At 43.7% G+C, this 15,623-nt stretch overlaps 1 protein-coding gene across 1 annotated transcript in view; it reads left to right on the top strand.

The window, feature by feature from the left end:
* Window positions 1–6,013: 6,013 nt before the first annotated feature.
* The window catches only part of LOC123741857 (NLR family CARD domain-containing protein 3-like), a 41,344-nt gene continuing 31,734 nt past the window's right edge, over window positions 6,014–15,623 (top strand). Inside the window, exons 1-2 of the mRNA XM_045716085.1 lie at window positions 6,014–6,092; window positions 6,273–6,280. Of these exons, the coding sequence (XP_045572041.1) occupies window positions 6,014–6,092; window positions 6,273–6,280 (87 nt within the window). The remainder of the gene's footprint in view (window positions 6,093–6,272; window positions 6,281–15,623) is intronic.

The following is a 15,623-nucleotide window of genomic DNA, read 5'->3' as shown; positions in this document are numbered from 1 at the left end:
AGTGAGGTTAGGAATAAAATCTGATTTTATTACTTTCTGTCTGTTCCAGCTAGTGACCACTTTGCTGAACTGCCTCCAGGGCAACATTCATGACAATAAATGCCAACCTGCCTCCTAGTCATCCCCTCCTTATCTTTACAAGGCTGCAGAACATGCAAGCTAGCGATGTGGGGGTTCTCTCATAACCCTCAGTCCCCAGGTGGGTAGATGGCAGGTTGTATAAAGAGAAGCTAGTGATGTGGGGGTTCTCTCATAACCCTCAGTCCCCAGGTGGGTAGATGGCAGGTTGTTTAAAGAGAAGCTAGTGATGTGGGGGTTCTCTCATAACCCTCAGTCCCCCAGGTGGGTAGATGGCAGGTTGTATAAATAGAAAACAAAAGGCTACATAAAAAAATCCATACATCTACAGTTTAATATTGACTGCCATCAAGTAAAATATTACCAAGTATTTTAAGAGTTTATTCGGAAGATAACGGCTCTATAAACGTTCTTCCGTGGTGCCCCGACTTTCTAGTTAATTACATTTACATGATTAGCTTAATCAGGTAATATTAATTACAGAGAGAATTTTATAGGTTAGCATGTCTTATCACTTAATCCGGCATAGCCAAAGACACGACAAGGATCACTCTGTACATGTATTAAACTGGGATTGAGGATCACTCTGTAAATGTATTAAACTGTGATAGAGGATCACTCTGTAAATGTATTAAACTGTGATAGAGGATCACTTTGTAAATGTATAAAACTGTGATAGAGGATCACTCTGTACATGTATTAAGCTGTGATAGAGGATCACTCTGTAAATGTATTAAACTGTGATAGAGGTTCACTCTGTAAATGTATTAAACTGTGATAGAGGATCACTTTGTAAATGTATTAATCTGTTATAAAGGTTCACTCTGTAAATGTATTAAACTGTGATAGTGATAGAGGATCACTCTGTAAATGCATTAAACTGTGATAGAGGTTCACTCTGTATATGTATTAAACTGTGATAGTGGGTCACTATGTAAATGTATTAAACTGTGATAAAGGATCACTCTGTAAATGTATTAAACTGGGATAGAGGTTCACTCTGTAAATGTATTAATCTGTGATAGAGGATCACTCTGTAAATGTATTAAACTGTGATAGTGATAGAGGATCCCATTGTAAATGTATTAAACTGTGATAGAGGTTCACTCTGTAAATGTATTAAACTGTGATAGTGATAGAGGATCACTCTGTAAATGTATTAAACTGTGATAGAGGTTCACTCTGTAAATGTATTAAACTGTGATAGAGGATCACTTTGTAAATGTATTAATCTGTTATAAAGGTTCACTCTGTAAATGTATTAAACTGTGATAGTGATAGAGGATCACTCTGTAAATGCATTAAACTGTGATAGAGGTTCACTCTGTATATGTATTAAACTGTGATAGTGGGTCACTATGTAAATGTATTAAACTGTGATAAAGGATCACTCTGTAAATGTATTAAACTGGGATAGAGGTTCACTCTGTAAATGTATTAATCTGTGATAGATGATCACTCTGTAAATGTATTAAACTGTGATAGTGATAGAGGATCCCATTGTAAATGTATTAAACTGTGATAGAGGTTCACTCTGTAAATGTATTAAACTGTGATAGTGATAGAGGATCACTCTGTAAATGTATTAAACTGTGATAGAGGTTCACTCTGTAAATGTATTAAACAGGGATAGAGGTTCACTCTGAAAAATGTATTAAACTGTGATAGAGGTTCACTCTGTAAATGTATTAAACTGTGATAGGGATAGAGGACTACTTTGTAAATGTATTAAACTGTGATAGGGATAAAGGATCTGTCACGGCTGTCTGAAGAAGAGGACCAAGATGCAGCGTTTGTTTTCCACATATTTATTATAACTGTGAAACTGAAGGCAATACATAAATAAACTAAATATTCAAAAAACAACAAACCGTGACGCAGAGAGGTAAACACACTACTCAAAAGATAATCACCCACAAAACACAAGTGAAACAAACATCAACTAAATATGGCCTCCAATTAGAGACAACAACAACCAGCTTCCTCTAATAGGAGGTCAACCCAAATAGAAAACTAGAATAAACATAGAAATAGAAACATAGAACAAAACCAAAATACCCCCTGTCACGCCCTGACCTACTCTACCATAGAAAATGACAACTTACTATGGTCAGGACGTGACAGGATCACTTTGTAAATGTATTAAACTGTGCATTTGACCAATTCCAGTCCCCTTCTTCCTGGGGATACTTTTTGAGAAGCTCTGTTCTGAGATACTCAGTTCTGGTGACCAAATAAAAGTACATTCTACTCCAGAATGTATCAAAATAAAATGATGCTGACACCATCTAAAATATAATTTCCACCTCTAGAAATGAGCCTAATAAGATATTGGTAAAAATGTTAAATGATTTTAACACATTGGACCAAAAAACCTGTATGGATGGTATATTATCAGCTATTAGCAATACGCAGTATTACCTGCAACCCAACGGATGCAGCATAGTGGCTATAAATACATAGGCTGAAGCATGGGGTTTGTCTATCTACATTATCTCCTGTATCAACTGATGCAGCATAGTGGCTATAAATACATAGGCTGAAGCATGGGGTTTGTCTATCTACATTATCTCCTGTATCAACTGATGCAGCATAGTGGCTATAAATACCCTAACACCAGCATAGGAGGTGTCTTGTCTATAAACACTCCTGATCAACCCTGTATCACCAGGAGCAGTGTCCACATGGTCTGATAAACACTCCTAACAACCAGACCACTAGGAGGTGTCCACATGGTCTGATAAACACTCCTAACAACCCCACCACTAGGAGGTATCCACATGGTCTGATAAACACTCCTAACAACCTCACCACTAGGAGGTGTCCACATGGTCTGATAAACACTCCTAACAACCCCACCACTAGGAGGTGTCCACATGGTCTGATAAACACTTCTAACAACCCCACCATTAGGATGTGTCCACATGGTCTGATAAACACTCCTAACAACCCCACCACTAGGAGGTGTCCACATGGTCTGATAAACAGTCCTAACAACCCCACCACTAGGAGGTGTCCACATGGTCTGATAAACACTCCTAACAACCCCACCACTAGGAAGTGTCCACATGGTCCTAAAGCATACCGTTACATCATTTTGTATCACATTTCAGTGATTAAACTGTTCAGATTGCTTGCGATTAGAGTGTTGTGCCAGTAACCAAAAGGACACTGGTTCAAATACCTGAGCTGGATGATGAATGTGTGAATTATCTTGTCATCTTTTTGGGTAACCACAATGGAACATCTTTAAGGACATAAACTGGCAGAACAGGTTTCAGCAAAGTATGGAGTCATTGTTTTCAGGAAGGTGTACCTATGGCGATAGGAGAGAGGAGGCAGACCAAGGGCAAGGGTAGCCACCTGAACTACTGCCCTACAAAGATAAACAGCAGTCAACACAAACAGTGAATCTGAAAAAATGGCCTTAAAGTTTGTTTTCTATCCATGCATATCAGCTATGTCCAATGATCTGACCTATGACCCCTAAAATACTGATACTACACTCTGCCTTGGTATGACCTTAAACAGCTGTCTGGGTAATGAAACAGCAAAGTGCAGCATGTAGAAATCTAAATGTGTTGATCCAGCTTTCTTGTTGTTTTTCTGTTTGATGGAAACAGTTTGAGAGTTCTAACTACATTCCAACTGTATTTAATGGTGTTATGTAGTTGTGTTGTCATGTTGTGAATGTTGTATTGTAGTAACTCTCAACTGTATTTAATGGTGTTATGTAGTTGTGTTGTCATGTTGTGAATGTTGTATTGTAGTAACCAACTGTATTTAATGGTGTTATGTAGTTGTGTTGTCATGTTGTGAATGTTGTATTGTAGTAGCCAACTGTATTTAATGGTGTTATGTAGTTGTGTTGTCATGTTGTGAATGTTGTATTGTAGTAACTCTCAACTGTATTTAATGGTGCTATGTAGTTGTGTTGTCATGTTGTGAATGTTGTATTGTAGTAAACCTCAACTGTATTTAATGGTGTTATGTAGTTGTGTTGTCATGTTGTGAATGTTGTATTGCAGTAACCAACTGTATTTAATGGTGTTATGTAGTTGTGTTGTCATGTTGTGAATGTTGTATTGTATTAGGCCTAACCCTCACCAATTTTTCCAGTGACGGAGAGAGACACCAAACAAGACACAGAGACAGCAACAGAAGAATAGATTATGATTGCGAGAGACACCAGACAAGACACAGAGACAGCAACAGAAAAATAGGATATGATGGGGAGAGACACCAGACAAGACACAGAGACATTAACAGATGACACAGAGAAAGTGATGGAGAGAGACAGAGGAGGGGAGAGCACACAGCAGACTGTATCAGTAAGCTGCTATAGGGATTCTAATTACTGCATTGTGTGTGTGTGTGAGAGAGAGAGTTTAGGTGTTGTAGGATTCTTTAATCAGTGTGGCTCATTGGACAGGTCGGAGTCTATGTTTGAAGTTGTGGAGTGTTTTTTGGCAATACACTTTAGATGTATTCAAGGATTTAGCTGTTGAAATTCTGTCCTGGACACCCCTACTGGCTATGGGCTAAGCCACCAATGTCTTCAAATACTAGGGGAGAGAGGAGGTGCTACCCCTGGGGAGAGAGGAGCTGCTACCCCTAGGGAGAGAGGAGCTGCTACCCCTGGGGAGAGAGGAGATGCTACCCCTGGTGAGAGAGGAGCTGCTGCCCCTAGGGGAGAGAGTGGAGGTGCTACCCCTGGGGAGAGAGGAGCTGCTACCCCTGGGGAGAGAGGAGCTGCTACCCCTGGGGAGAGAGAGGAGTTGCTATCAGGAGAGACTGCGACCCTGCTCTATAAGAGCTTAACGATTGGTGATTGTTGGGGCTCGTTTTGTCAGGAGCTTCAGTGATGAAGACTGCTGAACTTGCTGATGTTTCACAATATGCCATGGCCGTCTCAGTCACCAGGTCTCAACACAATTGTACACCACCATCAATAAAACACCAAATTATCGAATTTATTGTGGAAGAATGGTGTCACATCCCTCCAATAGAGTTCCAGACAGTTGTAGAATGTATGCCAAGGCACATTGTAAGAGCTATGAAGAGAAGGAGTCTTAGCGAGAACAGGCAGAACCTGATATGTAAATGAGCAGAGCAAAGGAAAGTAACTTCGACGACCGAATGATCATTCAGACTCTGTTTCTATGGAGAGAGAGATTAAAGGTAAGACGGCGATTGTTATGTGTATTCATATAGTTGATGGTATTGTTATGTGTATTCATATAGTTGATGATATTATGTGTATTCATATATTTGATGATATTTTTGGTGGACAGAGTTATAATAGTCCTACTCTCCTTAAAATGTTTTTGATATAAATTAGATGCGTGGGGTGAATTCGTTTCTGTGCCCATCTGTGTGCTCCAGGGTGATCGCTCCTACACTATCTAGAATCTAAAAGGTTTCTTTGGCTGTCCCCATAGGATAGCCCTTTGTAGAACCCTTTTTGGTACTAGGTAGAACCCTTTTGGGTTCCATGCAGAACCCTTTCCACAGAGGGTCCTACATGGAAGCCAGAAGGGTTCTACCTGGAACCCAAAAGCGTTCTCCTATGGGGACAGCCAGAGGACCCGTTTGGAACCCTTTTTTAAAAAAAAATTATACTGGATCATAGGTCTATAGACTTGTCTTCTTAAAACAGGCTTAAAACACAACAAGCAACAAACAATGTTTTTTTCTTTCTAATCTACTGTTATTGCTTTTCCCTCAGGAAGGTATGTTGTGTGAAAGAGAGACAACTAAATATTGTGGAGAGACTAACAACAACTTACACTTGCTCAAAACAGATTGTGTGTATTCATTAGTGCCGACCACAACAAAACGTTTGGTAACAGAAAACGTTTAGGTTCACGTTGTACAGCATTTGGAGTAAACTTTTTATGCAACGTTGCAAAACTGTTGGCTGTGGTGTAAACTAATGAATACAACCCAGTTTGTAGCCTACGACTCGGCTGTTGATACCTGCCTGATGCTGAAACCTGAACGTAGCCTGAGCGGTATACTATGATGCAAGCTAGATATACTGGTTTTCTAAAGCTAGCCAGCTTCAGTTAGCTTCACATTCCAGCTCAGGCCTCATCCATCAGAATATACAGAGTGCTGGTCATCAGGAAGCTGCTCTCTCAGCAGAACAGAAAATATCTCAATGACTTGACATGTTCTGATTGTGAATTCAGGCTACAAGGTGAGAATCCTGCCAGGGATTATTGTTAAATACTTATTTCCCTCATTAAAATGCAAATCATTTTATAACATTTCAACATGCATTTTTCTGGATTTTTTGTTGTTATTCTGTCTCTCACTGTTCAAATAAACTTACCATTAAGATTATAGACTGATAATTTCTTTGTCAGTGGGCAAACGTACAAAATCAGCATGGGATTAAATCATTTTTCCCCCTCGCTGTATGTAGGCCATAGCTGAGGTATAGATCTTGATCTGCATATCACTAACAAACCACTACTATACATTATAACCTAGCCTACTTTACATAATATAAAATCAGATCAATCATGTCCGTTTTAGCACTTCTGTCTACATTCTCAGGAACATTTAGAAAATAACATATTGAAAGACAATAAATTGCCTACTTTTAATTACTAAAAATAATTGTGAGACATGGCCTTGTGTTGTTGTACAGTCTAGAACTAACAAACAGTAACTTATTATTATTACTGACAATTGCTGTCACGTTTTCTGGAAAAAATGTCGGACCAAGGCGCAGCGGATGTTGAGTTCCACATATTTTAATAAAATTAAGTGAAACTTAGCAAAGACAAAAACAAATAAACAATAAACTAACAACGAACTGTGACTACAGAGATGCTACGTGCACTAACTTAAAACACAATATCACATAAACACAGGTGGGAAAAACAGCTACTTAAATATGTGGACCTCTCAGGAGGTTCCAGACCGTGGACCGTCTCAGGAGGTTTCGAACCGTGGACCGTCTCAGGAGGTTCCGGACCGTGGACCGTCTCAGGAGGTTCCGGACCGTGGGCCGTTGTTGGAGGTTCTGGACCGTGGACCGTCTCAGGAGGTTCCGGACCGTGGACCGTCTCAGGAGGTTCCGGACCGTGGACCGTCTCAGGAGGTTCCGGACCGTGGGCCGTCTCAGGAGGTTCCGGACCGTGAAACGTTGTTGGAGGTTCTGGACTGGGAACCGTCGCCGGAAGCTCTGGACTGGGAACCGTCGCCGGAAGCTCTGGACTGGGAACCGTCGCAGGAAGCTCTGGACTGGGAACCATCACCGGAAGCTCTGGACTGGGGATCATCGCAGGAAGCCTGGTGCGTGGGGCCGGCACTGGTGGTACCGGACTGGTGACACGCACCTCAGGGCAAGCGGGAGGAGCAGGCACAGGACACACCGGACTGGGAAGGCGCACTGGAGGCCTAGTGCGTGGAGCCGGGACAGGTGGTGCCAGACTGGTGATACGCACTTCAGGGCGAGTGCGGGAGCAGGCACAGTGGACTGGGACACGCACTTCAGAAGTGCAACGGCAAAGAGCAGGCACAGGACGTACCGGACTGGGGACACGCACTGGGAGAGTGCGAGGAGGAGACACATAACGTACCGGACGGGAGAGGTGCACTTGAGGCCAGAAGTGTGGAACCAGCACAGGTTGCACCAGACTGCTAACCGGATCCTTTGGTCGGATGTTGAGCAGAACACACTTGCCCAAAATCTCTCTCATCTCACTCTCTCCCAACTTCACCATTGCCTCCCTTACAGTCTCTGGCTCTTCCCTCTGCTCAGTCGCCAGCTCCATGTGCCCCCCCCAAAAAAATAAACTTGGGGTTGTCCTTGGGCTTTCTGTAGCCGCGAACCCTGTCGTTGTCGCTGTCCTCCATTATCTCTTTCCGATGTCCAGAAATCCTTCACCTGGTGAACACGCTGCTTGGTCCTGGTTTGATGGGATATTCTGTCACGTTCGCTGGAATAAATGTCGGACCAAGGTGCAGCGGATGTTGAGTTCCACATAATTTAATAAAATAAAGTGAAACTTAGCAAAGACAAATACAAATAAACAATAAACTAACAACGAACTGTGACTACAGAGATGCTACGTGCACTAACTCAAAACACAATATCCCATAAACACAGGTGGGAAAAACAGCTACTTAAATATGATCCCCAATTAGAGACAACGGTTACCAGCTGCCTCTAATTGGGAATCATACAAATCACCAACATAGAAAATAAACAAGAACACCACATAGAACTAAATAAACTAGATCACCCCCAGTCACGCCCTGACCCACTTCACCATAGAGAAACAATCGCTCTCTATGGTCAGTGTGTGACAATTGCCATGGAGATTAAATTTCACAACTACATTTTCATGTGATGCATTAATTGTTTTGATATGTCTGTTCGTAAATGTTTCATAAGAGATAATGAATAAATGATAACAATTCACATTCAAGAATTACTGTGTTAACCACATGTTGGATCTCTGTTTAGGGGTCAGTGCTCTAAAATGAGTCTCTCTGGGGAGAGAGAGGAGGGGGGCCCTGCCTCTAAAATGAGTCTCATTGGGGAACATGACACCAAAGCTAAGAGGTGAGATGACAATAGTCAATGTTCTTATATTGTTTATTTGACTGTGATATGTGGTTGTCTCAGCTAGCTATCTTAAGATGAATGCACTTCTTGTAAATCTCTCTTGATAAGAGCATCTGCTAAATCAGGGGTTCTCAATCCGGGTTCTATGGAGGTACTGCAGGGGTTCCGCGTCACCCTGACTGTACTCGTTACAATGTAAGACATTTGATAGAATTTTCACATGACACAACCACTTTGCCTACTCTTAATTATTGCCTAATATAATGGAATGCATATTTTCTTTACGAATTCTGATCGTTGTTACAAGCAGAATGTTGACAATATTACCGTTATATCAACACACTCTTCACACCCGTTTAACAACTCTAAATAGCTTTGGCATAGTAGGCATCAAGTCCCTTGCAAATAATGTTGCCTACAACGTTGCATACAATGTTCATTTTCATCAAACACATATTACGCCCTAGATGCCTTGAATTTGCCTAATTTATAGCAATGCCCAATTTAAGATTGTTTTTTAACAAAGTGATGTTGCGCTCCAAAGGGAGAACTTGAAATAACATGATGTAGATAATTAAATAATCAAAAGGAAAACGTGTTTATTATACACTCTTAAAAAAGAAGGTTCTTATCGAACCAAAAAGGCTTCTATCACTTCGTTAATATATGGAATCCCTAAAAGTTATATATATTTTGGGGTTCAGTGAAGAAGAACCTCTAGAGTTCTGATCAACAAAAGGTTAATGTTTTGAAGATGTGAATCCAGCAGCCCTCCAGTGGTCAGAACAAGTCCACCCTTTTTTTCTAACGCCCGGCCTGGGATTCGAACCAGCCACCTTTCAGCCACAGGTCCAACTCCTGCCACAGCTTCAACCTTTTAGCCGTGTCGTGGAAATATTCTGTCAATAATATTTTGCAAATACTGGAGCTTGTAAATTCAATAGACCTTTACTACAATGTAACAAGGGCCGAGTTTGTTAAACCCTCTCTGGGATATGTGGGACGGTAACGTCTCACCTGGCCAACGTCCAGTGAAAATGCAGAGCACCAAATTCAAATAAATTACTATAACATTTTTTACATTCTTATCCAGAGCGACTTACACATTGGTGCATTCACCTTATGATATCCAGTGGAACAACCACTTTACAATAGTACATCTCTATCTTTTTCGTTTTTTGGGGGGGGGGTAAGAAGGATTACTTTATCCTATCCCAGGTATTCCTTAAAGAGGTGGGGTTTCAGGTGTCTACGGAAGGTGGTGATTGACTCTGCTGTCCTGGCGTCGTGAGGGAGCTTGTTCCACCATTGGGGTGCCAGAGCAGCGAACAGTTTTGACTGGGCTGAGCGGGAACTGTGCTTCCGCAGAGATAGGGGGGCCAGCAGGCCAGAGGTGGATGAACGCAGTGCCCTTGTTTGGGTGTAGGGCCTGATCAGAGCCTGAAGGTACGGAGGTGCCGTTCCCCTCACAGCTCCGTAGGCAAGCACCATGGTCTTGTAGCAGATGCGAGCTTCAACTGGAAGCCAGTGGAGTGTGCGGAGGAGCGGGGTGACGTGAAAGAACTTGGGAAGGTTGAACACCAGACGGGCTGCGGCATTCTAAATGAGTTGTAGGGGTTTAATGGCACAGGCAGGGAGCCACGCCAACAGCAAGTTACAGTAATCCAGACGGGAGATGACAAGTGTCTGGATTAGGACCTGCGCCGCTTCCTGTGTAAGGCAGGGTCGTACTCTGCGAATGTTGTAGAGCATGAACCTACAGGATCGGGTCACCGCCTTGATGTTAGCAAGGGTCACCGCCTTGACGTTCAATACCGGAGGAAAACAAAGTGGAGCGAGTGTTCTGGTTGCGCGCCTCTATCAAAGAGTACACTTCTCTCATTCTGAACAGGGTTACTTCTTCATTTCTCAAAGGAAAAACCTCAACCAATTTCTAAAGACTGTTGACATCCAGTGGAAGTGATAGGAACTGCAATCAAGTCGCTTAGAAATCTGGAATCCCAATGAAATCACATTGAAAAGAGAGTGACCTCAAAAAATTAATTCTGAATGGTTTGTCCTTGGGGTTTTGCTTGCCAAATAAGTTCTGTTATACTCACAGACGTTATTCAAACAGTTTTAGAAACTTCAGAGTGTTTTCTATCCAAATCGACTAATAATATGCATATCTTAGATTCTGGGACTGAGTAGCAGGCAGTTTACTATGGGCACGCTTGTCATCCGGACGTCAAAATACTGCCCCCTAGGCCAAAGAAGTTGTTAATGAAATAACTGTTTTTCAAAGTCTGAGCACCCTCCCTTTATACAGTTTCAAGCACACACACACTTCTCATAGATTTTTCCTTTAAATGAATCATTACTCTTGTTGGCTTTACACCACTATTATCTTACACACTAAGTTCTTTCTCCAGGACGCACTTCCTTACACCCGTACGTATCATTAAACACTCTGGGTGGCTTTCTCATGCCCCTCCTGATAAAAAAAACACTCTACAAATCACTGGGCTAATTATATTGGTGGTGCAATCTTAAAAGTTTGGAAAAATCTACAAATCACCAAATCTTAACAGTTTAGAAAACTCTACAAATCACTAAACCAATTTAGCGCAACCTTGACAGTATGTTTAAATAATAATAGGGTCCCCTGCTTGGCAAAAGTCCTAAGTACTTTAAGTGTATCAGCATTCACCAGGTTATATTCATATTTGCATTCATTCTATTAATTATAACACTTCCTATCCAGGTGTCTACTTCTTTTATATATGTGCTTGTCTCATGCTATACAGGTATTATTATAGGTTCCTTTAAAGTTTTTAATAATTCCATTTCATTACATTTTTATTTCACCATATGCTACCAAAAACTATCATAGCCGCTCTGCGAAAACCTGAGTTAATCTTCAGAAATAAGCATGAGTTAATCTACCAAAATGAAGACAAAATGCTATGCAGACATACATGGTATCACTTGTTATACATAAATATTATACAAAAATCATTGCCAAAAGCACAAGACATATATTATTTATGGATTTATCATATCAAATATCAAAACATTATTTTTAACTACTACAAAGCATTTACATGTGGAGCAGGAACTACTGACTCGCTGCATTATTCTATAGTATTATCAAGACACCTGCTGTTAACTCTTAACTACTTAGGACAGCTCACGAGGTGTCCTAAATATCTGCCGACTAGGTGGGACTAGAGACTAGAGACTTCATGCATAGCTTTAATTTATACCCATAAGTGTAAAATGTCTTTATTCTCAGCACTTATATGACCAATTCTCTACTCTGAGACGCTTTGTGGATATGGGCCCAGATCTCAAAATATTGTTTATAAAAAACGTATAATATTTGTTTAACATAATCATAAAAAAATGAATATTACTAATGTAACCCACTGTAAAGACTGGGTTTAGTTGATTGTGTTGCACTGCCCATTTCCGCGTTCTGGAACTGTCCGTGTCCACGTACGGTGTGGTGCCAATAATGATGGGCAATCCGGTTCTTTTGGCTCCCAAACGGCTCTTTAAAAAAAAAAATGTTTTGATTTTTTTCAGGTCAAACAGTTTGCGACAGTTTGACTATGATTGATGTTAAAACAATTCAAAATAAATTATTAAATTAAATCATACTCTACCTTAACCACAATGATTTTAAAAATGCATTGATTTGTAATGCTATTAAACATTTGCATTTAAAGTATAACTTTTTAATGTATATAAACAAAGTGCATATAAATCTAACAATTCAAAAGGAATACAATCTGAACAGCATAATAATAGAATATTGCACCATATCAAAGAAAAATAAATAACAATGTGCAAAACTGCAGCATCCCACTTAAAACATTAAACTGGTCCCTCTTTTCTCTCTCTTGTGGTGGCTAATTTCTGCATTATCAAACGAGGAGAGTTACAAACACACCAGTCCGAGTTAAACTACGTCTTTAATAGTTAAGATACTTTTGCAAAAGTACTTGACCCCCAATAATGCACTCTCTCGAATGAACCATTGAATGAGGTAATTACACAATGGCTACATAGATATTTTATAGCAAAGATACACCCCCTTCAACGTACATTGACAAACCACAGATACTTAGTAACAGTTCACAAAGGTTACGTTTTGTATGACAGATATCCATAAAACACAGCAGACAGTAACTGCTATGTCAACCTTAGAACCGTCCCTCCCTGGTACGGTATAGAACGAAAACACCATTTCATCCAATGGCATATATCAATTGTCAACTCTAGATACTCCCATCTCAAGCAAACCCCCTCTTGACCCTACTCCTGGACAGGCTCACTGGGGAGTGAGCCTCTAGGCCATATATTATCACAGGATAAGTGTGAGATCTAAGAGAGGACATACAAAGGTCCAGTTACTGCCATAAACCTCCCCACAATAAAGAAAAGGAGGGAGTGACTTGCTCACAGACATTGTGGAGACAAGTCATTGGTTCCCCATTAATCACGCCATCCCTTCACATGGTTTAAGAATAAGTAAAGACACATTCCCATGATGACAAATCTGATCTCTTGTAACGGCCGTCGTCAGAATTAGACCAAGGTGCAGCGGAGGATGTGTTCATCATTAGAATTTTAATTAAAAAGAGAACATTTTACAAAAATGAAACAAAAACGACCAGAAACAGTCCTGTCAGGAAAACACACTAACAGAATACAATTACCCACAAAACCCAAAGGAAAAACATGCTCCTTATGTGTGACTCCCAATCAGCAACAACGAACTTCAGCGGTGTCTGATTGAGAAACACACACGGCCCAAAACAAAGAAATACAAAAAACTTAGAAAACAAACACAGAACGCCCACCCAATGTAACACCCTGGCCTAACCAAAATAAAGAACAAAAAACCCCTCTCTATGGCCAGGGCGTTACAGTACCCCCAAGGTGCGGACTCCGGCCGCAAAACCTGACACTGAAGGGGAGGGTCCGGGTGGGCCTTCTTACGGGCGGCGTCTCAGGTGCGGGACGTGGCCTCTGCTCCACCCTCGGCGTCGCCCTCTTAGGTGGCGCACCTGGCCGCGCCCGAAGGTCTGGTGGGCGACCCTGACTGCGCCCGGCTGGCGGGCGACCCTGGTTGCGCCCGGCTGGTGGGCGGTGATGGTTGCGCCCGGCTGGCGGGCGACCCTGGTTGCACCCGGCTGGCGGGCGGTGATTGGCTGCGCCCGGCTGGCGGGCGGCGAAGGCTGCGCCCGGCTGGCGGGCGGCGATGGCTGCGCCCGGCTGGCGGGCGTCCCTGGCGGCTCCGGCGACACTGACCCAGGATTCACCAGGCTGAGGAGACATTTAAGAGACCTGGCCCTAGGCGCAGGCACAGGCTGGCGGGCGGCTTTGGACCGGCGGGCGGCTCTGGCGGCTTTGGACCGGCGGGCGGCTCTGGCAGCTCCGGACAGGCGGGCGGCTCTGCGGCTCGGACAGGCGGGCAGCTCTGGCGGCTCCGGACAGGCGGGCGGCTCTGGCGGCCCCGGATAGGCAGGCGGCTCTGGCGGCTCCAGACAGGCGGGCGGCTCTGGCGGCTCCGGACTGGTGGGCAGCTCTGGCAGCTCCGGACTGGCGGCAGCTCTGGCGGCTCTGGACTGGCGAGACCCACTGGAGGCCTAGTCATAGGAGGCAGCACAGGAGAGACCAGGATGGGGAGACCCACTGGAGGCCTGGTCCGTGGAGCAGGCACAGGACTGACCAGGATGGGGAGACCCACTGGAGGCCTGGTCCGTGGATCCGGCACAGGAGAGACCAGGATGGGGAGACCCACTGGAGGCCTGGTCCGTGGAGGAGGCACAGGCTTAACCAGGATGGGGAGACCCACTGGAGGCCTGGTCCGAGGAGGAGGCACAGGATAATCCCGGCTGTGGGGGAGCACTGGAGTTCTGGTACGGACGCTCTTTACCCACACTCCAGGCTGAATGCCCACTTTGGCCCGGCATGGGCGGAGAGCAGGCATTGGGCAAACTGGACCCTCCCAGCGCCCTGGAGACACAGTGCGCAGAGCCGGTGCAGGATACCCTGGCCCGACAAGGCGCACTGGAGACCAGACGCGCTGAGCTGGCACAACCCGTCCTGGCTCGATGCCTGCCCTCGCATGGCACTTGCGGGGGGTGGTATGTAGCGCACCGAGCTTTGAACGCGCACTGGGGACACCGTGCGCTCCATAGCATAACACGGTGTCTTACCAGTACCACGCTGCTTCCAGTAAGCACGGGGAGTTGGCTCAGGTCTACCGCCTGACTCCGCCAATCTCCCCGTGTGCCCCCCCCAAAAAAATTGGGGGCTGCGTCTCGTGTCTGCTGCGCTCCCTTTCCTCATACCAGCGCCTCTCAGCTCTCGCCGCCTCGATCTCCCATTGCGGGCGGCGATAATCCCCAGCTTGAGCCCATGGTCCTTTCCCCGTCCAGGATTTCCTCCCAAGTCCACGAATCCTGAACGCTCATCTCCTGGCGCTTCTCCTTCCTCCGCTGCTTGGTCTGTTGTTGGTGGGTAATTCTGTAACGGCTGTCGTCGGAAGAAGACCAAGGTGCAGCGGAGTTAGTGTTCATCATAGACGTTTAATTGACGAAAGAACACTATACAAAAAAACAGGAAAAACAACAGCCAAACAGTACTGACAGGTAACACACTGAACAGAAACAATTACCCACAAAACCCAAAGGAAAAACATGCTCCTTATGTGTGACTCCCAATCAGCAACAACGAACTTCAGCTGTGCCTGATTTGGAGCCACACACGGCCCAAAACAAAGAAATACAAAAAATTAAAAAGGAACATAGAACGCCCACCCAATGTAACACCCTGGCCTAACCAAAATAAAGAACAAAAAAAAACTCTCTATGGCCAGGGCGTTACACCTCTCCCCTCTCTGGGCCCCAAGTGTCTGAGCCCCAGCTAAGGGAGACGTGCAACTGAAAAGACACCAGTGTCCAAT

The sequence above is a fragment of the Salmo salar genome, chromosome ssa03 (assembly GCF_905237065.1).
Source record: "Salmo salar chromosome ssa03, Ssal_v3.1, whole genome shotgun sequence".
NCBI classification, from domain to species: domain Eukaryota; kingdom Metazoa; phylum Chordata; class Actinopteri; order Salmoniformes; family Salmonidae; genus Salmo; species Salmo salar.
Note: the sequence above shows the minus strand (reverse complement) of the source record. Positions and strands in the feature narration are given on the sequence as shown.